The 24664-nt window shown below is 36.6% G+C and overlaps 1 protein-coding gene across 4 annotated transcripts in view; it reads left to right on the forward strand.

The window, feature by feature from the left end:
* Positions 1-24664, forward strand: part of LOC114046351 (transcription factor Dp-1) — a 129995-nt gene that overhangs the window by 97120 nt on the left and 8211 nt on the right. For 3 of the 4 annotated variants that reach the window (XM_027866658.1, XM_027866659.1, XM_027866660.1), the window contains exons 5-10: positions 4788-4909; positions 6154-6319; positions 6675-6821; positions 8506-8574; positions 17353-17504; positions 18512-18678. In XM_027866658.1, coding sequence (XP_027722459.1) covers positions 4788-4909; positions 6154-6319; positions 6675-6821; positions 8506-8574; positions 17353-17504; positions 18512-18678 — 823 coding nt within the window. The remainder of the gene's footprint in view (positions 1-4787; positions 4910-6153; positions 6320-6674; positions 6822-8505; positions 8575-17352; positions 17505-18511; positions 18679-24664) is intronic. The other variant, XM_027866661.1, reaches the window with a different exon arrangement.

Below are 24664 nucleotides of genomic sequence, written 5' to 3' on the forward strand. Positions count from 1 at the left end.
AACTATTCTCTTTCTCTCACATTTTGCCCTCTACTTTTTCGCCTATTACTTTCACTCTCTCCCTCTCCTCTTTTGATTTTCCTTGAAATACTCTGATTATCTAAAATACTCCAATAATTATTGTAACTAAAGAAAAGTGAAAATGTAAAGATTAAAGATAAAAGATACAATTTTAAACCACCATATACCTACATTAGGGTGTTTTAATCAAATATATAGAATACTGCAAGTCTACTTCTCCTATCTGGAACCCAGCCAAGAAGGAGTTAAGCAAACAAAATGTCTGCACAGCCCAAAGAGAGGTTACACTAAAACCAGAACCCAGATATTCTGACTCCCTCCAGCTCTTTCCACTAGATCAGAGAAATAGCCAATTAAAAGGGGGGGGGGAGTGCTTTTATGTCCAGGTTGAGAGAAATAATTACTGCCTGGTAAATGATGGACAATAGAGGAAACCTATAAAAAGTAGCCACAAATATGTGAAGATCTCCATAGTAGTCTGGGGTTGATGCAAAGGAAAATCACTCCTAATCAGTATAAAGCTTCCAACATAGCAGAATAATTGACTTTCATAAAAATCACTGAGTAACCAAGAAAAGGTTAGATTTTGTTAAAGGCAGGAAGTATGTAATATATCTTAAGAAGATTACCTTCTAGAATAGCCAAATTATTATAAAAATGTTTTGATGCTTTAAGGGATAAGCCCTTAGGTATTTGGAAAACAAGGCTTCTGAACATTTTTTGGTGCCTTGGATCACCTTGTTAATCTGGTGAAGCCTATTGTCCTCTTCTTAGAATAATGTTTTAAATGCATAAAATAAAATAAATAGAATTACAAAGGAAACCAAGTTGAAATTTAGTTGTCAAAATATTTTTAAATGTAAAATGCTTAGCACAGTACCTGGCATTAGTAAATGCATGTTCACTGCTACTTTCATTATTGTTATTATTAAAAATAATAATAATTTAAAAATGATCCTACCTCCCCCTGCCCCCTAGTCTTAAATCTATCCATGGACCCCTATTCTAGAATAAGTCATTCCCTGATGATCCTATTAGGCTAAAAGTTTACTGTTTGTTTTTCTAGGGTCTGGTGTTTTATTATCTCAAATGATAAGTTTTGAGGAGACCAAGATTGTATAAGATCAGGGATGGTATTTTGTTCCAGCTTTTGTTTTACAACATGGGTGCTTAAAATGTCCGTACAGTGAATTAATTTTGTTTAGGTTCAACACTGTATGCATATGTTTAGGGTTGTTGGCCTTTTTAAAAAACTGGGAATGCTATATAAAACAATGCAAAGTAAGGACAGTTCAGTAGAGTTGAGCTTTTGTAATAGTCAAGCTATATTTTCCCAAAAATGTCTGCCTAGAAATAAATATTAATTTTTACTTGTAAATATGCATATTTCCATTCTATATTGCAGTATAATTCAAAAGGTATATTAAGTTAATATCCAGAATTTCAAATGGAACATTATGAATTAGTGTTAAACTAAGAAGGCTAATGAAAACAAGACCCCCTTGCCCCTGAATTCAAAATGTATTGATACACTGTTTATGAGAGATAGTTGTTTTCTAAGCCCAAAAAAGATACTTTGATTCAGGTTACAAAATTTATATTTAAAGTTTAGTGTTTAGATGAAATGAATGTTGCCTGTGTGTGTGCTGAATAACTAACAAGAACTGCAAGGGTGTCATTAGGAGGGAGGGTCTTTAGATTACTTCCTTATGAAAGTGTTTGGTCATTTTGGTAATGAAATGAAATGAAAAAATAATGTGACTTTAGCATAAAATTAGACTTTAACAGCTCAGGGATAACTCCATAAACATATATTATTGAAAATTTTAAATACTCTTTAAAGGAAAGCAACTTTTTCTCCTTTCATGGACCATAACTTGATATGTGAACCATTAACATTGAATGAGGTCACCTGGACTTAAGGAAGATAATAAAAAAAGCTCCTCTGTCAGCTATTAATGGTGTCATATTAGGTAATGCATTTATCCAGTTAAGAAGGGGAACAAAAGGGGATAGCAAGCTTAAAATAACCCAAGATATTATCTATGGTGAATCTTTTCAATAATATATTCTTTCTTGGGTTTGTTTTTTTTTTTTTAGACCTTCAATAACTTTAATACGTTTTGCTCAAGTTTTTCAATACATTGACTACAGTTTATAGCTGTATGATTAAACTTAGCTGTGGATAGAATTTGAGCGTTTATTCAGAAATATTTGAGAATAATGCAGTAAAGTTGGAAGGAACATGTAATACAGTAAAGGGTAAAATTTTAACTGTACATGTTATGGGATGTGCTTTTTGTTACATCTTAATATTGAGGCACTAATTGATGTGTAACTTCGGAGTTATCAAAGGACGTAAAGTTACTTGTTCATTGAATAGTAATTTATTTGGCATTATGTTTAAGGGCACAGTGGGAAGATTATGGGGAGAGAGAGAGAGAGAGAGAGAGAGAGAGAGAGTGTGTGTGTATGAGGAAATTTTGACCTCAGTCGATACTTTTAAGCCATTGGTTTTTGTTTGCTGACTTCATTGGGGGTCTCAATATATGAAAATGGAGTGCATATTTGAACCTGACAATGTGATTATGTATTTTAGATAATAGTATAATTTAATCTTTTGTCAGCCTGGTTAATTGTCCTTCTCTCATTTCCTTGTCAACCTCAGTGTCTGCTCTTCTTTTCCTGTCTCTCAATTTAGCATTCTCCCAAGTTCCATTGCTGTCCTCTCATGACTTGAGCTATTGACCTCTGCACAGATGGATGGTGCTCAGATCTATTGTTAGCCTTGCCCTGAGTTCCCAGCTTGCATTTCTTATTGCCTGTAGGATATTTCAACCTATATCACTATAGTACCTTAAATTCTGCATGCCTAAAATTGAATGTCATTTCCCTCCAAAAACGGATTCCTTCTAAATACCTATTTCTAACAACATCACCATTTTTCTTCTAGTCACCCCACTTGAAATGTTTAGTCATCTTTGATTCTTCAGTCGCTTGCCCTTTACCTAATCATTTAACAAGTCTTGTTTGAGTGGTTCCTTCCATCCCATCTTACCTGTTGTCTTTATTTCCATTGCTACAATTCCAGTTTAGTTTATCTTGTATGGGCTGTGACTAACTAGGACTGTGCAGTGGTGAAATGAACACTGAATTTCAAGTTAGAAGGCCTGGCATTGAATCTGGGCTGACACTTTGTGCCCTTGTGACCTTGATCAAGTTACCCCTCCAGGCTTCGGTGTCCTCATCTGTAAAATGAAGGAATTGAATTAGATGATGAAAGGTCCTTTGTAGTAATAAGACCACTAAGAGGTACAGTTGGTAGATTATTGGACTTGGGGTCAGGAAGACCTCAGGTTGGATCTTGCTTCAGATACTTAGTAGCAGCAGGACCTTGGCAAAGTCACTTAATTGCTTCCTCATCTGTGAAATGTCAATTAGAGTGCCACCTCACAAAGTTGTTGTGAGGATCAAATGAAATAACATTTGTAAAGTGCTTTGCAAATCTTAAAGTACTAGATCAGTGTTAGCTGTAATCATTATTATTAAATCCTTTGGTCTTCCTACCTCGAGCTTAATCTTTAATAGTTCCTGGTAGCGTACTGACTAAAATCCTTTGTTTACTTTCAGCCTGCCTTTCAAGCCTTGCCTCTCTGTGCTTCATTTCACAAGTTTTATGCTTCTTCCAGATTTACTGAAATCCTAACAATACTTTAAGGCCTAGCTCAAACACTGTCTCTTTATCACTTGGTTTGTATTGCATTTATTTGTGTGCATACTTTATTCCAGTCTTTTAAATCAGGGGTCTTTAAGTTGTGGTCTTCTGGGCCAAATCTCACTCTTTAGACTGAAGAATGGTATTTATATTTTTTAAATACAATAGAATTTTATTTAAAAATGCAAAAAGCATTCTTTACTTTATTCTTATAAGACCAGCTGGCAAGAGTATGCTAACCTCTAGTCTAGATTATAAACTACTTGAGGCAAGGAATGTACCTTCTTTATCTTTGTTCTCAGTGCCTAGAACTAATTCCTTGAACATAACGTAACATATACATAATCAGTGTATATAAAACTATTTTGAACTGGTTTGCATCACTCCCTACCTTACAAGGACACTACAAGAAACTCTGAAGTTGATAATACATGACCATGGGGGTCCTAAGCTATCAGTTTATTCATGATTAATAGACGTTACCTAATTGATGGAGGTTGATCCATCATGTCCATGCACATATCCATGCATAGTTGTCTTTTTGTACTTTATTTCTGAGAGAATTTTCAGTTTACCTGGTTTTTTTTTTAATATTGTTAAATCTATTGAAGTATTCTAATCACTTCTCCTACCTCATCCCACCTCCACACATACTGTAATTAAGTCAGTGTATTGTAGGCACTAATTTACTAATTCTCCCCCCAGCAATTGACTGTCCCCCTTAAAAAAAAACCAAACTTTTAATTTATTATTTTATTCACCTGTGACTTGTGTGTTATTTTGGTTTTGGTTTGTTTAGACTTTTGGCTTATTGATGGTTTTTGTTTAAAGTGGTGAAGGAGTTAAGACAAAAGAAGGAAAAATAAAAAGTTGTTTTTTAGATGGGTTTGTATTATTGCTTAAGAGTCAGCCGTGAGTGCTTGATTGTTCTAGGCAGTTCCTTAGTTGATTAAATTAAGTAGCTCTAGATGATTAGTAAATTTAAAAAAATGACATCTTCATAACATGGGAGATTTCTAATTCTATTTTGAATTGTCTCTTTTAACTGTAGGTAATTGGCACACCTCAGAGATCTGCCGCGCCAAATACAATCCTTGTAGGAAGTCCACATACGCCTAACACACATTTTGTATCACAGAACCAGGCTTCAGACTCCTCACCTTGGTCGGCGGGGTGAGCAATATTCCTCTCAAATTATTCGAAGTTTAAAGAATTTCTTAGGATTTTAATCATAAATTTCTGTCTTGGCTAAATGAGCTATGTAGTCTTGCAACCAAACCAAATATATTAGGGCTTCAGTTTAGATTTATTTTTCAGAGATCTTATTACTTTAAGATATTGGAAAAATTAGGCCATGTGAAAAAATTTCAAACCATTCCCAGAATAGATATATAATCAAGAACACACTTTTACTTTAGCATCTGAGAAATCAGATTATAGGGAAAGCAGTCCAATGGCTCCAGCTTCATGAATGTTGTAGTTACACCAAAAAATTTTGGTTCAAGTTGAGGAATTGAGATGTCTTCAGTGAAACTGGGGTAACTTTGAAACTCTTCATTGTCTATACTAGAAAATGACACCTGAGGAAGTTCAGTATCAATTCAATGACTGTAAACCTTTTAGAAGGGGATAAAGATATCCTGTTATATAACACACTTCTATTTTTAACTTTAGCTATACTCTTCCTGAAATAGCTTTTCCACTTTAAGCAAAAGGTCGCTTAAATAGATTTTTAAGTAGAATTGTCTTATGATCACAGTTTCATATGTCTTCCCTACAAAAACGTGTGCATCCCTGCGGTTCAGGCTTATTTGGAGATGGAAACCCAAGTGATTATATTTTATTGCTATGCCTACTTAAAAAAATCCAAAACCTCTTTTCCTAATTTGACATAAAACACTAGAAATTTTCTTTAATGGTTGTGAATCTTATTTATTTATTTTTACAAGGTAGATCCTAATTGTGCATCTTACCTTGTAGAAAGACATCACTCTATTGATGACATTTATGGTTGTTATGCTCCTTATTTGAGTTTATGTGTTCTTTCTAGAAATTTTGTTCAAAAACGTAGAACTTTTATATTGAATAATGCCTTCAAAAAGCTTACTATGTGGTATACAGCTTTTACCGTTCAAGATTTCTCACAGTATTTTAACAATATAAAGGTATGAATGTGAGATTGGGCTTCTTGGAATTTTCTGCCTTTTAAAAAAAAAAATTCTCAAATTCCCCTGGCAGATCAAATAGTTTTCTGCCTTGAGATAATGAAGTATGATTCAAGTTGCAGCCTTCTGATATGATTCTCTTGCTTTGGTTGCACTTGTGTCTTGTAAATGTAGTGATTTCATTTTTTAGATAAGGATAGATTTTAGTTGAAGGTTGATTTAGGTAATATTATTTTACTTTGTATTTTTAAGGAAGCGCAATAGAAAAGGAGAAAAGAATGGCAAGGGATTAAGACATTTTTCAATGAAGGTTTGTGAGAAGGTACAGAGGAAAGGAACCACTTCATATAATGAAGTGGCAGATGAATTGGTCGCAGAATTCAGTGCTGCTGATAACCACATTTTACCAAATGAATCAGTAAGTATGATGTAGATGGGTTCGTATTTTCTAAGGATCCTGAAAGCTTCCCTTTGGGACTTTTGAAGAGTGTTTTCTTTCAAGGGTTGTCAAGCTAATTATAATCAAGGCTTTGGGAGAGATCAATAACATTAAGTTAATGTATTGACACTATCAGGCTTACTCTTTTGGGAATTTGGTTTTTTTCTTACCTATGGGCAGGGGGAGGGGTATAATGAACTATTTTTAGCAGTCCACTGTATAAAACAAAGTCTTTCTCACCTTCTTTTGAATTTGCTTGTCTTCTGCCTTACGTCTTTAAACACCAATTGTATGAAGCTTTCTGTTTTCTTTCTCTAATGTATAATGTCTTTAGCAGGCTTATGACCAGAAGAATATAAGACGAAGAGTCTATGATGCCTTAAATGTCTTAATGGCCATGAATATTATCTCAAAGGAGAAGAAGGAAATAAAATGGATTGGTCTACCAACCAACTCAGCTCAAGAATGTCAGAATTTAGAGGTATGAATGAGGAAAAACTACTTTTCCCCTTACTTACTAATTTTAATTGGATTTAAGCTTACTTATACATAATAGTTGAAAGGATAAAAATCTGATAGGTATTTTTATATTTTCATTGATGTTATCTAAAACACTTATTAGTCACTTCTTATCAGTTAGCTCAGCCTGCTGTGTGAAACACATTACACAGACAGCATTCCTACCGGGATGTTGTTTTGTAGAATTTTTTGTTCTGTGACTAGGCTGATGGAGGGATATCCTTGTTTCCTTTTTTACCTACCTTCCCCATCCACTTATCAATTCAGCTGTCTATCCTTCCATGCCTAATGATAACACATGTGTATAGATTATATAATTAAAGAGCTCAGTAACTGAGCCATCAGTAATTGTGATGTTTAATTGAAAATGCAAATAATTTCTGAATTATTTGGAGCAAAAACCATTTTTGAAGGAGCATAATGGTGCTTGTGCTCTAATATAATCCTCGCTAATTAGAGTCTATATGACTCAGCCTTTGAAGCTGCCTGCCTGGTTCTTCACTCTCCTCTGTTCTCTACAATTCTGGAGGAGAGAAAATCTTCCTCCTTGCCCCACCCCCAGATAGTTTTCGGTTTCTGTGAGTAATTATTGTACTTAACTAGAACCAGTGTCCTCTCTAGCTTCCAGTAGATATTGGTTATCCTTTATAGTGAGTATGCCAAGGCTTCAGCTTTGTTCTTGGGAAAATAACTGGAGAGTTTGCAGTGTTGGCTGTTTTCCTAAATGGGCCTACATTTGTTAAGGGTAATAGAATCAGGTACAATATTAAAATTACTGCTTCTGCATTAAGGCATTAAATAATGGTGGTGAAGGACAGAGAGACATGCTTTCTCATCTTTAACCCTTTTAAAGAGAGTTTCCCTTCATTGTTTACATAGCTGTGAGGCTTTGAGAGCCAACTCAACTGTATGAATCCAAATCTAAAGTAGTAATACTATGGCTGTGGGCAGGGTAGACCTAATGACATCAAGTTTATCTGAATTTTAATGAGGATAGTTTGCCTGCTATTTTAGAAATAATTGTTAACTTTACCAGGAATTTATTACTTCAACGTAACAAGAAAGTGAATCTTTTCCTATTTTCCCTCTCCATTGTACACATCTACAGAAATAGCATCTCTTAATTTGAGAGTTCTTTTTATTTAATGAATATAGGAATACCCATAGACTAAAGTCTGACACTTAGTTGCTTTGTGACCCTAGGAAATAAATTCTCTGAGCCTAAGTTTGCTCATCTCTAAAATGAAAGAGCTGGACTAGATGGGATCTAAGGTTCCTCCAGTTCTAAATCTATGCTCCTATAATATATGACATCTTAAAACAAATTAAAAATTAAATATCCTTATACATCATTAAAACAAATTATAATCATAAGTTATGTGAATGTGGACAGTATTAAAGGGAAATTGAAATTCAACTCCAAAAAAATTTGACAGGTATATTTAGAGGCTGAATGAAAGATCATAGAAACGTACATCAGAAAGTGCCTGCAGTCAAGAATTTTATTTTTTCAACGGTAGAATTGGTGTTGGTTTATTTTAAAAAATTGTTATGTTAAATTGCTTTGGAATCCCGAAATTGGTTCCATCTATAACTTCTTGGGATGATTCTTTGAGATAATTTTTGTGTGTGTCTTATTTCTAAAGGTAGAGAGGCAGAGAAGACTTGAAAGAATAAAACAAAAGCAGTCTCAACTTCAAGAACTTATTCTACAGGTAATGAAATTCTTCTCTGTGTGTGGGCAACAATTCCTGTTCCCTTTATTCATTTAATCTTTCAGAATAACAAAATACACTGTAGCTTTAAGTAATAAATAATTAAATTTTGTATAGTCAGAGAGGCAGTGTGATGTAGTACTAAAGAGGGGGAGACGTGGTTTGTGCTTAGTTCCAATTACTTTCTGTGTGACCGGGGGCAGACCGCTTAACTCCTGAGCCTCCTTTTTTAGTTTTGTAGAAAAAGGATAATAATGCTATCTCAAGTAGATTGCTGCCACTGTCATTCCCACTCTCTTGCCTTCAAGCTCCTTCCTTGCTATGTCTGCTCCATCCTTAAAAAATGATACTCTCACTTGATCTTACTGTTTCTGCTAGTCATCATCCTAGAGCTATCCTACCCTTCATGGCTAAACTCCTTGCGAAAGATGTGGAAATGTCATTGTAGATCCTTCCATTTCCCTCAACTCGAATTCAGTTGTAAACCCTCTACATTTTTCTTTCCGACACCATCATCTGACTGAAACTTCACTCTCCAAAGTTGCCAGTGATCTCTTGATTTCCAAATCTCCTGGCCTTTTCTCAATCCTTATCCTTCTTGACCTCTCTGAGGCATTTGACATTATCAGTCACTTCCTCTGGATGCTCTCCCCTCCCTTGGTTTTCATGACATCTTTCCTGGTTCTCCTCCTGTCTGTCTGATGGTTCTTTTTCAGTCTACTTTGCTGGTTCTTCATCTGTGTCACACCCACTCACCATGGGTGACCTCAAAACTCTGTCTCTGAGCCTTCAATTGATAATCTATCTCAATTGATAATCTCATATGCTCCTGTAGGTTCCTTTATTATCTCTGTGCAGATGATTCCTAAACCTATGTTAACTAGCCTTAGTCTCTTGACTTCCAGTTCTCCATCACAAACTGCCTTTTGGACATGTGGCACTAGGTGTCCTGTAGGCAGCTTGGACTCACCATATCCAAAGCAGAACCCGTTATCTTTCTGTCCTCACCCTGTCCTCTTTCAAACTTCCCTACTGTCAAGAGTACAGCTGCCCTCCTAGTCACACAGGCTGGCAACCATGGCGTCATCCTCTCTCTGCTCCTCACTTAGTATATCCATTATATTGCCAAACTCTGTCCCTCCTTAGAATCTCTCTCAAAGGCTTCCCCTTCGTTCCGTACACACACAGCTGCCACCCTAGTTCAGGTCCTCATCTCTTCTCACTGGGACTATCATAATAGCCATCTAGTTGGTCTCCTTGTCCTTAGATCTCTCTCCACTATAGTCCACGCTTATTTTTCCAGAGTATAGATCTGGCTTTATCACCCACTGCTCACTGAGCTCCAGTAGTTCCCTGTTATTTCTAGGATCATATATAAACTCCTTCATGTGGCATTCAAAGCTCTTCAGAACCTGACCTTTTCCTACCTTTCCTCTCTTGAACATGTTCCTGTCCTCCGCACACTCAGCAATCCAGTGACACTGGTCTGCCTGAAGTATCTCAAAGCCGACACTGTTTCCTGTCTCTGGGTCTTTGCACTAACTGTTCCCCTGTGCTTTGGTTTACTCTGCCCTCTCACTTCCACCACTTCATTTCCCTGGCTTCTCTCAAGACTTGGCTCAAGTCCTATCTGTTAGAGGAGGCCTTTTGGCTTCTAATTCCTTCCCCCTTGAGTACTTCTTGTATCTTCCTTGTTGATTTCATATCATTTCCCCCATTAAAATGTAAGCTGGTTGGGGGGAGGGGCTGTCTTTTTTGCTTTTCTTTGTTTCCCCAGCACTTAAAATGATGCATGGGACATTATAAGTACATAATAAATGCTCATTCACTTGACTTGACTTACCTCACAGGCTTGTTGTAGAAAAAAAAAGCCCTTAAGGAACTGTAAAGCACTGTATAACTGCAAGATACTTTTATTCATAATGTTAATTGATGTGTCAAACACTGATTATTTCAGTGCTTAATGTATTGTTTATAAGAGGAGACCCTTCAATTCATCTACATTTGGAATTTTGAATATTGAGGCACCTATTATGTATGATGTAAGGAAATAAAAATGAACAAAACACATTTCCTGACATTTAAAAGTTTATTATGTAGTTGGGAAGATTAAATAAGTATGGAAATAACTGTAATATGAATCCATATATGACAAGTGCCATAAAGAGAGGTGCAACTGGGCAGAGCCAAGATGGTGAAGTAAAAGCAAAAACTTGCTTGAGCTCTCCCTCACACCCCTCTAAGTACCTGTAAAAAATGGCTCTAAACACATTCAAGAGCAGCAGAACCCACAAAGAGACAGAATGAAACAAATTTCCAGCCGAAGACAACCTGGATGGTTGACGGGAAAGGTCTATTGCCCTGGGCTGGGAGAGGCATGCAGTCCAGTGTGAGCTGTGCCAGCACAGACCAGGCCTCAGGGGACTGAATCACTGGCAGCTGTGGCGGTTTCCAGACTTCTCAACCCACAAACGCCAAAGACAACTTAGAAGGTCAGTGGGAAAGATCTGTCAGACCTCAGTGAAAGAGGAATATGGTCCAACCCTGGCCCCGGGTAGCAGCAGCTGCTTTCAGAGCTCTCAGCCCACAGATAGTAAGGGGAGTGAACAACTGATCAGAAGGATATTACAGGGATCTCTTTGCTAGCACTGAGGGAGGATTCTATTGCTTTGCTGATACTTGGGATCTGGCAATCTTGGGACAAGGAAGAGCACTGGCATAGCACAACTTATGGCAGCAGTGGAGAGGGAACCCTCCTCCAGTTCTAGGGCAGAAAAGAGTGCTTGTGGTTACTCACTGACCAGAGCACAGGCCAGGAGGGGAGTAAACACCTTTCCTTAGATCATACCACCTTAGAAGAACTGAAAACTTATAGTTCCCTAGAAGTATCTCTGAAAACAGCTGCACAAAACCCTTGAAGCTTGGGACAGTACATCCTCCACACTGGAAGCAGAGCCCTGTCTTAATAAAGAGTTAAAAAGTCAAGTAATTGTCTGGGAACATGAGCAAATAGCAGAAAAAAACTCAGACTACAGAATCTTATTTTGGTGACAGGAAAGATCAAAACATACAACCAGAAGAAGGCAACAAAGTCAAAGCTCCTACATCCAAAACCTCCAAGAAAAATACGAATTAGTCTCAAGCCATGGAAGAGCTCAAAAAGGATTTTGAAAATCAAGTAAGAGAAGTAGAGGAAAAATTGGGCAGAGAAATGTGCGTGATGCAAGAAAATCATGAAAAACGAGTCAACAACTTGCTAAAGGAGACCCAAAAAATACTGAGGAAAATAACACCTTAAAAAATAGACTAATCCAAATGGCAAAAGACGGCCAAAAAGCCAATGAGGAGAAGAATGCCTTGAAAAGCAGAATTGGCCAAATGGAAAAGGAGGTCCAAAAGCTCACTGAAGAAAATAATTCCTTAAAAATTAGAATGGAGCAAATGGAAGCCAATGACTCTATGAGAAATCAAGAAATTATAAAACAAAACCAAAAGGATGAAAAAATAGAAGACAATGTGAAATATTTCATTGGAAAAATAACTGACCTGGAAAATAGATCCAAGAGAGATAATTTAAAAATTATTGGACTACCTGAAAGCCATGATCAAAAAAAGAACCTAGACATCATCTCTTTCAAGAAATTATCAAGAAAAACTGCACTGATATTCTAGAACCAGAGGGTAAAATAGAAATGCAAAGAATCAATGATCACCGCCTTGAAGGAGATCCCAAAAGGAAAACTGCCAGGAATATTATAGCCAAATTCCAAAGTTCCTAGGTCATGGAGAAAAGACTATAAGTAGCTAGAAAGAAACAATTCAAGTGTTGTGGAAACACAATTGGAATAACACAAGATTTAGCAACTGCTACATTAAGGGATTGGAGGGCTTGGAATATGATATTCTGGAGGTCAAAGGAGCTAGGATTAAAACCAAGAATCCCTACCCAGCAAAAATGAGTGTAATCAATGAGGGGGGAAATTGACATTCAATGACATAGAGGAATTTAATCCATTCTTGAGAAACTAGAGCTAAACAGAAATATTGACTTTCAAATAAAAGACTCAAGAGAAGCATGAAAAGGAAACAAGAAAGAGAAATCATAAAGGACTTATTAAAGTTGAACTATTTACATTTTTATAAGTAAAGATGATATTTATAACTCATGAGACCTTTCTCATGGGTAACTGGAGGAAATATATATAGACAGAAGGCACAGGGTGAGTTGAATATGAAGGGATGATATCTCAAAAATAAAATTAAAGGATGAGAGAGGAATGTACTAGGAGGAGAAAGGGGTAGGTAGAATCAGGGAGGAAGTAATCAGAAGCAAACCCTTTTGAGGAGGGACAGGGTCAAAGGAGAGAAGAGAATAAATGGGGGGGTGGGATAGGATGGAGGGAAATATAGTTAGTCTTTCACAACATGACTATTATGGAAATGTTTTACATGACTACATATGTATAACCTATATAGAAATGCTTGCCTTCTCAATGAAGGTGGATGGGGAGGGAGGAAGGGAGAGAATTTGGAACTCATAGTTTTAAAAACGAATGTTAAATATTGTTTTTACATGCAACTGGGAAATAAAATGCACAGGCAATGGGGTATAGAAAGCTGTCTTACCCTACAGGAAAATAGAAGGGGAAGGGGATAAAAGAAGGGGGAGAGTGATAGAAGATTGGAGGAAGGGGTAATCAGAATGCACGTCATCATGGGGTGGAGGGAGGGGAGAGATGGGGAGAAAATGTGGAACTCAAAATCTTGTGGAAGTGGATGTTGAAAACTAAAAATAAATAAATTGAAATGTAAGAATAAAATAAAATATATGATCCTTGATATCAAGGGGAAAAAATAAATAAATTGCTGGTTAGTGAAGGAAAAAAAAGAGAGAAAGAAGTATGACCATGCTATAGTAGTGACTATTCTGTTGGGTGGAGAATTAAGGAAAACTTTGTGGAAGAGAGATTACTTTTGATCTAAGTCTTAAAAGATCACTAAAATTTTAATAGATATAAAAGATAATAAGTGCATTTGAGTGGAGAACCTTTTGAGCACAGTTCTACAGGTGGGAAAGTGCTAGATGTGTTTGGGGAATTGTGAATAGTTTGACTGAATTATAAGGAAGTCATAGTATAAGGCATTTAGACAATATGTGAAATTAAAAGATTTGTATGGCCAGAACTGTGTATTATCCCTTGTTAATGGTAGTAGAACTTCATCTTTATATAAAATGTCAATATTTACAATACAATGACCTATATTGTTTCATTTGATCTTCGAGGCAACTTTGTAAGTTATCTACCATAGCATTTTATATATGTGGAAACCAGCTCAATAAGGTTGAATTTCTTGCCCGTAATAACATGGCTAGTAAGTATTGGAGGTGGGAGTTTGTGATGCAGGTGTCTTCTGACACAGTACTGTGCTCTTTGTAGTGTACCATGATTTAGAAAATTAACCTGTTAATTAATATGGATTGGGGAAAGATTAGAGTCATGGAAACCAGAAATAAGCTGTTGGGTTTATCTAGAGGGAAAGTAATGAATGCCTAAACTTAGGTGGTAACAGTTGGATTAGATTGCCTAGACATTTGGAGAGGTAGAAGCTATAAGCCCTGACAACTGGTTGAATATAAGAACCAAGGAGGAGTTGAAGGTGACATTATAAAGAATAGGGAAGGCATGAAATAAGCTAGTTTTGAGGAGCAAGATATGTTGTGGACATGCTGGGTTTTGGGGTGATGTTAGTATAACCAGAAGGAGGTATCTCTTAGGTCTTTGGAAATATGGAGTCAGAACCTTGAAAAAAGAAGACTGGGTTACAGAAGGAGATTTGAGTGTATCTGCCATCATGGAAGTAATGTAGAGGCTACAGTCTCCATTATTGTCCACAATGTGACATGTGTGCACTAATAAAACTTAAGTCTTATCACTGAGGGGAGATGGTACTCTCCCTGTCTTCCCCCCTTGACAAATAATTATTATTAGGAATATTGTGTTCATTTCCGAGAGTCACATTTTAGGAAGGGTTTTTGACAAATTACTATGCTTCCAAAAGAGGGTTAACAGGATGATAAAAAGACTTAAAGTCATACTCTGTAAAGATATGTTAGAAGAGCTGGGAATGTTTGTGAGAAGAGAAGACTTGAGATTGGTGAGGTTATTATTATTAACATGTGTCTTTAGGTTTTTGAAGGTTTGTTAAACAGCATCTGAGCATTGGAAGGAACCTTTGTAGATTTTTTTTTTAAGCCAGGAAAAGAGATGATGCAGGGAGGTGTGATTGATAGCTATCTTAAAGTATTTACTGGTCCTGGATCAGGGAGCAGACTAGTTTGGCTGGCCTCGGGTGACCAGAGAAGGAGCAGAGGGTGAAATGTGCAGAGAAGCAGATTTTAGCTCAGTTTATAGGTTTGGTTTCTTAATAAATGGAGGAGGTATGGCATAGTGAACAGAGTGCTGGACTTGGAGACAAGAATATCTGGGTGTAAATCCCACATTATATACTTTTTCTTCCATAAATATGGGGTTGATACTTGCATTTATATTGCAGGCTTGTTGCAAGGCTCAAATGAGATCATATCTATAAAGTGTCCTGCAAAACTTAAAACATTACATAGATACGGACAGCTGTTAGGATTAGAGCTGGGAGGTAGTGAGCTCCCTGATGTTAGAAGGAATGCCTATTCAGGCATTAGCTGGTGTACATAGACATGGAGGGTCCTTTCTAACTCTGGGACTGTTTGATTTTAAAAAGAGAAGACAAAGAAGGAATGGCTATGAGAGAAATAAGAAGGTAGTTAAGGTCCAAGATTTCAGGAAATACTCAGTAAAGAAGGAGGAGAAAGAAGAGGAAATGGTAATGGTAGTTTGAGAGATAGAGAGAAGAATGGAGAGTGACCACCTGTGCATTTTAATATTTTCCTTTGTATTTTCAGGGAAAAGGTGTCATGTTCTGTTTGAAACATTAGCGTTCTACTGTGGTAGTACTTTATCTTTGCATATAATCTCTTAGGTTTATTTTCCTGATTAGACTTTATTTTTTTTCTTAATATATGATCTAACCAATACTACCCAATCTTTTTAAATTAATGATCCATTAGGCATCTGGTTCATTCATTCCTATTAGGTAAGGTATTAAAACTGAGATCTGCACTCACTGAAAGTGTCTTTCATAGTCAGCTTAGCATCCTAATTGAAGGATAGATTATGAGGCCCTTTGAATGTTACAGTTTGTGGGTGACATGTTAATTACATCAAGACCCCCCCAAAAATTTTTAGAGCCTCTTAATATGAAATTCATACTCACCCAAAAGAGTATGGCCTAATCATTCATGTAAGAAAATGCAAGTGTTGCAAGAATGTCTGTTTTCAAACTATGGCATGCAGTTTGATAGTCGACCATTAAACTTCATGTATTATTATGGATACTGTGGGCAGACACTGCAAATGGACTGTTGTGAGTCAGGTCCAAGAGGGGGAGAGTAGGACAAGAAAATAGAAAGTTATAGGGCTTCTTTTGTGATCTGACTTCTCACTGAAATGAAGGCCCATATTTTCAGTACCAGAATTCTACTGTCGACACTGTGTGCCTGCAAGTCATGAACATTATAATCTCCAAAGAATTAAAATTATGCGTCCCTCCAAGGGTGAGGGAGAGGCTCATGGTGGTTGTGGGCCAGCTGCCAAACATAACAAATACAGAATCATCAAGCAGAACTGTAATGAAGAATAGCGTCAAAGAAATGTACGAACGAAAAAGAAGATGGACTTTTCATGCGTCAAGACTGAGGGATAACAGTTGGACAGCCTGACCAGCTCCTGTGCTTCTTCTTGTGCTTTATCCTTGTCATGTGAGGAAACAGCCAGAACCACCCCCTGCGCAATGAGTGGATACCCTGTGGTGAACTTAGGAGGGAGAAGGAATGAGCTTCACGTAGGCAGGCACGGATGGGCTACAGCATGTGTCATGGGAGGGATCACTCACATTAATTAGAAACTAAGATTATAGCCCCTTGAAGACGTTAGATTCCATTTATCTGGGATGTTTTAGATGTGAGCTTGCTTAGTGTTGTTTCTGGGCTAGACTCTTTCAAACTTTAGAATTTTAGGACCTTGCAATTAACTAATGTTTACAGTGAAAGTTTTTCTCCCCCAGTCACATGTTGGTATGGTTGGGGTGGGTGAGGGGTAAAGTAATGGAATGGGTCGTGACATTTAAAAATAGATTTAAAAAACATTTTTTTGTATGGACTCTTTTTTTTTTTTTAGTTTAAATGATATGATGAGTAATCTGCATATTAGGGCACTCCTTAAATTCATATCACTCCTTAGAGAGTATTTGATTTTCAATGGGTTTTCTTTATGAAGACTGTAAAGTTTTCTGAATGCTAAAGAGGTGACATGAATTAATCATTGTAATCAGGAGATTTCTGATGTCTTCTCTAAAAGAGGTTGAGTCAAGCCCCTCTTCCTGACTACAATGCAAGAGATTTAGGTTCTAGTCCCAGCTCTGAGGCTTGTCAGTTGTATGACCTTGGGTGAATTGACTCACTTCTCTGGCCTTCACCTTCTGCATATGTGAAATAAAAAGGTTGACTTGTATGGGCTCTAAGATACCTGCCAGCTCCGACCTAAGATGTTTTACCTCACAGTGATGTGAGCGTGAAGAGTTCTGGAGGAAGGTATTATATTTCTGGGTGAGGCCAAGATATATTTAGTATCAAAAGTGAGTGAGTAACGTGGTGAGTCTATAAGTTGGTATATTTTATTTCAGCAAATTGCCTTCAAGAATTTGGTGCAGAGAAATCGTCAAACAGAACAGCAAGCCAGCCGCCCACCACCTTCCAACTCTGTCATCCACCTCCCCTTTATCATTGTGAACACCAGCAAGAAGACAGTGATCGACTGCAGTATTTCTAACGACAAGTAGGTTGTTCATGGAAAAGAGAAGTTTTCCATCCGCCCTTTTGCTTCAGCTGTGAGTTTCAAATAAAAAATGAAGAAATCCCATAGTTGGTTTTGTTAAAGACAAAATATCTATACATCACCTCCTTCAGTTAATTTTAGTTAGGGATGGGATTAGGGACCAGACCTGTGTTATCTCTGATATGAGGAACTCATTGATGGTGCAGATAGTCAGCCCCTTCTCCATGGCTTGCCCAGGGTCACAGAGCCTGGCTGTGGCAGCAGCAGCAGGAGTTGATCTCAGGTCTTCTTGGCTTCCAAACTGTCTATATGGCTCTGCTTCTACGAATTTTTGTTAGTAAATACAACTTAATGACATCTCACTTTTTATTATTAAAGCATAAAATTTGCTTTTCTTTTTGCCTGCAGGTTACTTATTTCAAAGAAAAAAAATATAAAAATTCTATCAATTTAAAAATATGAGAGGAAGCAATAGTATGGTGAACGGTGGGCAGGCTTCTAAGTTGGAGGAGCTGTGTTCAAGTACAACTTCTTATATGTACTGGCTTAGTCATCCTGGGCAAGTCACTTAACCAACTCTGTAAAACTATTTCGGGGAGAAAACTTGCTCATCTTCATTGATTTAGGGAGTTTTCCTCACTGGGAGACCCGAGATCCCTGACCCAATATTTTTAAGTATTAAAGACATAATTCTGGTTTTGGGGGGAGGAGAGAGTATTTCATCAAACTTAAGGAAGCGGGGGTGATTATTAGCCTATCAGTTTTCAGAGAGAGCTTATATTGGAGAATGGGAGAAGTTGAGGATGTAAGTTTTAGGGCTGTGTGTTATACTTCTAGCTCCTAGGCAGCAGATTCTGTGCCTCATGGATACCAGCCTACTTCTCTCATTGCTGGCTTTGCTTCGCTTTTGAGAGCAGTCGTCCTCTCAGGCATGTGTGGTGTGTGTTCATCAACAGGATATCTTCATAATCTTCTTGATGTTTTAATAATGAAATCTTCCCTTTCAGATTTGAGTATCTATTTAATTTCGACAACACATTTGAAATCCACGATGACATAGAAGTATTAAAGCGAATGGGGATGGCTTGTGGGCTAGAATCTGGAAGCTGTTCTGCAGAAGACCTAAAAATGGCAAGAAGTTTGGTACCTAAAGCTCTGGAACCATATGTGACAGGTCAGTGAGACAGTATTTAATTGCCATGATGCTGTTCACATTTGACAGTGTGCAAAGACATACTTTGAACAGACTTTAAAGTTGATTATCCCTCTTCTGGTAAAAATGTTACACCTTTCCTTTCTGAAGGATTCCAGATACAAAACACCCAGGGATAATAAGGAATGAAAAGACTGGGCATAAAAATCAGATACTAGGGGCTGTTGAGATTTGTAAGTCATAGGGAGCTCAAATGCAATGAGCAGGTGGCAGAAATGCGATTCTCTTATTTTAGCATCATTTCAATCCCATGCACCCAGTAAAAAGCAACATGTTAGTCTGGTGACTATTTGGTTGAGTATGTTAGCATATAGTAGCTTGAAGAGAGAGGGGTTTATGATTAAAATCTCTTTCTGAGAAGTTTGACATGTTGTCCTTGAAAGTGTGGGTTGAATGTGTTATATTACAATACGGATTGGAGAATCCTGGTAGAATTGTGAAGGATGTCTCTCTCCCTACCATATCACATAATACCATTTAAAAGCCCCAAGTTTAGAAAACTCAGCAATGACATCAAGAAGATAAGTGAAAGAACCTGGTAATAAGTAAAAGAACAGATTATTTTTACAAAAGAAATTGCTCCTGGAGACCAATTAGCCAGCATCATGTCCTGGACCTTTTTCCTACCTTTCACTTTCTTGTCCCTCCCTAACTAATCCTGTGTTGATATCCCATTGGAAATTCCAGTCCTGGGGGGCTTGAAGTCTTTGAATCTGAATAGCCCTGAGTCTGGAGAAGTTGGAAAGGAAATGGTCACGGAGGATTGTGGAGTCTGGGAGAAAATGGAGGAACCAGAAATTCCATGGTGAAGAAAATTGATTAGTGTAGCACAGGAGTGGAAAAAAAGAAAAGCGGTTAGTAGGAAGGGTCACAAGGGAGTAGAAGAGAGCACACACTTCAGAGGCTTCCCAGAAGTACGCCTTCGAGAGGCATCCTGTGGGACCTTTTCTCCACTCCACATCTCCCTTGACACCTTCACAACCAGCTCGTGTGGTGAGAGGGATTTCATTTTCAGAAAGGATGATGGAAAATGGAAGAGTGGGACTGGGAAAGGTAGAGAATAAGTAGTGAGCATTCAGAGTTTCTTTGCATTGGCGTCTTAGCTGACCATTCTCAGCCAGACTTCATGAACCTGTGAAAAGAGCTGGTTTGAAAGCATGAGGGCACAGGAATATTAGACCTGTGAGGGGAGATGATTAATAACCAACACATTTTCAGCAAGAATGCCATAAAAAAAGTCAGCAGAATCATTGTAATCATTGTTCAAGAGGTAATTGAGGGGGAGAAATGAGTAAATGTTTGAAGAAAAGAGCCCTCTGAGTGAATGAGTATTTTGTAATAAGAAATTGAATCACAGTCATTTGAGGAAGGTGAAGAAAGCTCAACAAATTCTTCAAGGCCCTTCTTAAATAACAGTGAAGCAACTCCAAGAATGTCTAGAATGGTTCAAAAGAGCAATCTGAAAAGAAAGTGTACATATGAAAGAATTAAGATCAGAAAAACAAAGTGACAAGTGGAACACAAAAATGAAGCTCTGGAAGGAAAAAAATGATAGAGTAGAATTTTAAAAAGAAAAACAACCATACTGGAAACATGAGAGCTCTATAAAACAAGAATACTGAACTTGAAAATAGGTTCTGTTTGATTTAAACAAAAAAAAAAAACTTGACATGCTGAGAGGGAGAAAGCAAAAAGAGTATTAATAGATAATCTAAGTAGTAAAAAAGCATAATAGGAAAAATCAGGAGGAAAGGTAGGGGAAGTGAATTATTTTTTTGTGAGAAAAAAATCCTATGCCTTGGATAACCAGTATTATAGGTGGTAAGATAGTACAAAGACATTTCTCCTAAATAGAGAAAGGAGAGAGTGAAACAAAGGACCAAGATAATGACTGGTCAGCACTAGAGGGGAGAGGGAGATTAGAATTTTTCAGTTCCTCCCTCTGCCTTTGGGAAATATCATTGAGGTGCAAAATACAGAGGGAAAAGTAGGATTTAGGTATAGCCAGCAGAAAGGAAATGATCTGGCATCATCATGGAGCAACCCGAAGGAAGAAGGAGGAAGGAAGCAGATAAGAGACTTGCAGTGGACTTTGTGCAGGAAGCTTGGATACTTGAGAAGATAGCTACTACAAGACTGAGTGATGCATTTCAGTTCTTACTCCCACTGTCAAAGAGAAGGGCGTTGGATGTCCAGGGAGGATAGAACTGAGAGAAGGCAGAACTGAGCTTGCTAGGTTAAAAGAGAGATAATGAGGAAAACAACAAAGACAGGATGACCCCTGTATGCCTATCTATTTGCATATTCATGTCAAGTAGTTAATGGAAGATAATACAAAGTTAATAGCCATGAAGACTACACAGACAACTCTAAATGTGAAAAGTTAACTTCTTCAGTAACAAAGAAATGGATAAGAAAAAAAAATCCAAATAATTTGTTGCCTACAAGAAAGATAATTAAAATACAGTTACATGGAGAAAAACAAATACAGGGGATGGAACAAAACCTGTTCTATTTTAGGAAACTCTTAGAAAAGGAAGCCCCAATTCTGCTGTCAGATATGACAACAATAAACATTGATCAAGTCCAGATAGACAGAGAGACTGTTATGTTTAAAGGCACCATAGATGTTGGGAAATGAACAGGATTAAATGTATATGCATCAAATAGCATGGCAATTAAATTCCTAAAAAAAGATAAGTAAATAGTAAAAAGACAATGAAAGTAACAGTAATAGTTTAGTATTCCTCTAAGAGTAAGATAAATTGAACAGGAAGATAAGGAAAATATAGAAGTGAATAATTTGTTAAACTAGATTTACTTGACCTGTGATGACTTGTGAATGGATATGTTAAATATGCATATTTTTCAGTGTATACAAGGCAACTTTATAAAAGTTGATCATATACCAGGGCATAATGGAGTAATAAAGTAGACATCTTACACGACCCTGATTTAGAGAAAGATGTCACCAGTCCTTAAATGATTTGCCAAAAAGGGGAAAAATCTTGAGACAGATGTATTTATGATTGAACATTTTTGGCTATTTAAAAAGTCATTAATACCTGTGCCACCAAAAAATTCTCCAAAATAGGAACAGAATATACATTACCAAACTTTTAAAAAATAAAATTTACTGATATGTCACCTACATTATCCATGGTATCCCTAACCCCCACTCTCAGCAGAGAGCCATCTCTTATTAAGAAAAAAAGTTCAGCAAAAAGTGAAACAACATAATAAAAAAGTCTGTTATTATCAATGCTCCACACCCTTGAAGGCTTCCACCTTGCCCCAGCTTCTGCAAAGTAGCCAGGAGAGATTTCATTTCATATAACTTTGTAGGGACCAAACTTGGTCATTATAATTTTGCAGCGTTCAGTTTTAACCAGTTGTTGTTGCTGTTGTTTTTATTAACATCGTTGGATAGAGACAGAAATGGTACTGTTGCCCGAAGAGCAGAAAAAAGTAGAAGACAACTGTACATTAGTCTTAGTAAAGAACATTGATGTAAAATTTTAAATAAAATCCTTAGCAAATCATTCAGTATGTTCACGCTGGATTCATACCACGGATGCGAGGATGGTTTGACATTAGGAAAATGTAATATCATTAATCATTTAAACCATATGTAAGAAAAACTCTATCATTACTTTTGTAGATACAAGAGAAGCTTTTGACAAATACTTCACTCATTTATTTGAAAAAGACTAAAACAAATAGGCTCTTTTACATGACATAATTCTAGAAATGCTAGCTGTAGTAGCAAGAAAACAAAATCCGCTATACAAAAAAAAAATCCACTATCTTCCTGTTCAATTTATCTTACTCTTAGAGGAATACTAAACTATTACTGTTACTTTCATTGTCTTTTTACGATTTACTTATCTTTTTTTAGGAATTTAATTGCTATGCTATTTGATGCATATACATTTAATCCTGTTCATTTCCCAACATCTATGGTGCCTTTAAACATAACAGTCTCTCTCTGTCTATCTGGACTGATCAATGTTTATTGTTGTCGTATCTGACAGCAGAATTGGGGCTTCCTTTTCTAAGCATAAGCAATGAATCTATCTTCCTTTATAGAAGTCTCCTCTTATTTCTGTAGAGTATTTTACATCTCATTGAACTTAGATTGAGAACAGGAGGGGAACATCAGAAGCTAACTAGTCCAATCTTTTCATTTTACAAATGAAGAAATTGAGGCCTGAGGAGGTTTAAGTAATTTTTCCAAAGTCTCACAGGTAATAATTATTAGAAGCAAAATTGTACCTAAGTCTCCTGACACTAGAACTTCTTTCTGTATATAACACTGTTGTAGTTACGTAACTCTGATGCAAGCTTTGATAGGTTAACTCTTAAACTATTAAAATATTAATATAATTAAGATTATATTAATATTATTAATAGTATCTTCAACTATTAAAACTTAAATATTAAATAGGTTAATACTTGGTGCATTTTACATTTTTTTCAGTGAAATTTCTCATCAACATTTCTTGTTTTTGTTAGCATTGTACAAAAATGCTGATGATTACCTTGGATTTATTTTATATTTGCTACCCTTATATATCTATTAATCACTCTTATCAATCTCTCTGCTGATTCTTTAGGATTTTCTAATCATACCATCATGGTGCCCACAAACAGAAATAGTTTTGCCTCTTAGAAAAGGAAGTGGATAATGACTATGTCATTATAATAAAAATGATTATTTCCTGAATTAATTTGAGATTTATTGCTATACCAATCAGATTACCAAGGAGATATTTTCTTGGAACTAGACAAAAGTGATAAAATTCATTTAAAAAAAAAAAGTTCTAGAATCTTACGGAAAATGAGAATATGTGCAAATGAAATGGGTATTGTGTTGCCATACCTTCAATAATGTTATAAATCAGTAATAATCAAATCTATTTGGTACTGGTTTACAAAAAGAAAAATAGAACGGTGGAACAGACACGATAAGTAAGAAAAAGGGGCAAATGAAAACAGTAGGTCTTGGGTTGGATAAACCTGAGAACATCAATTATTGGGGGGAAGGACTCAATTTGATAAGAACTGTTGTGAAAACTAGACTTGAGTTTAGCAGAAATTAGATTTATCCCATTATCTTGCAACGTCTTTTACAATGAGATCAAATTGTCTATGTGACCTGAAATATAAAAGGGCATATTATTAAGAAGTAAGAAGGGAATGAAATAAGGTACCCCTCACAGCTGTGTCTAGGGAAAGAATTAAACAGGGGACAGAGGCATAAAATAGGAAGAGGATAATCCTGAGTATACAATTAAAAAGACTTTGCACAAACAAAAGAATTGCTTCTGTGGAATTAGAAGAGTAAAGTGGGCAAAATATTTGCCTTGGGTATTTATTCAAGTCTGATACTCCACATATACGGGAAATTGTACCAAGTGGCATTCCACAGTTAATGATCAAAGGATTTGAATAATTTTCAAAAGAATTACCAACCCTAAATGGCCATTTGAAAATATGTTCCAAATTATTAGTAATAATAACAAAATAAACAACTTTGATCTTTGGCTTCCACCAAGCAGATTGGCAAAGATGAGAACATTATTGGAGGGGTTTTTGGAGGTGAGGCACACTTACCTACTGTTCGTGGACTTGCAGAATGAGCCAACTATTCTCTTAATTTGTGATCATGGAAATAGAGTATCTAAACTGTCCCCACTGAGCAGTCCCACTACTCAGCACATGCCCCACGGAGATCAAAGACAAAAACAGTGCTAAAGTAAAGATCTGGTACATGTGCCAGAATGTCCCTAACATCACTGTTGGTGGTAGCAAATGGTGGTACCTATGAGCAGCGAGTACTCTTTGGTGTGTGAGTGCTGAAAGTACTAATGAATATAAATGAATATAATGAAATACTTCATCCATAAATTAATTCAAAGAAATATGGGGAGGTTTGTACAAACCT

This window comes from Vombatus ursinus, unplaced genomic scaffold (genome assembly GCF_900497805.2).
Source record: "Vombatus ursinus unplaced genomic scaffold, bare-nosed wombat genome assembly UNPS02014781.1, whole genome shotgun sequence".
Taxonomy (NCBI): domain Eukaryota; kingdom Metazoa; phylum Chordata; class Mammalia; order Diprotodontia; family Vombatidae; genus Vombatus; species Vombatus ursinus.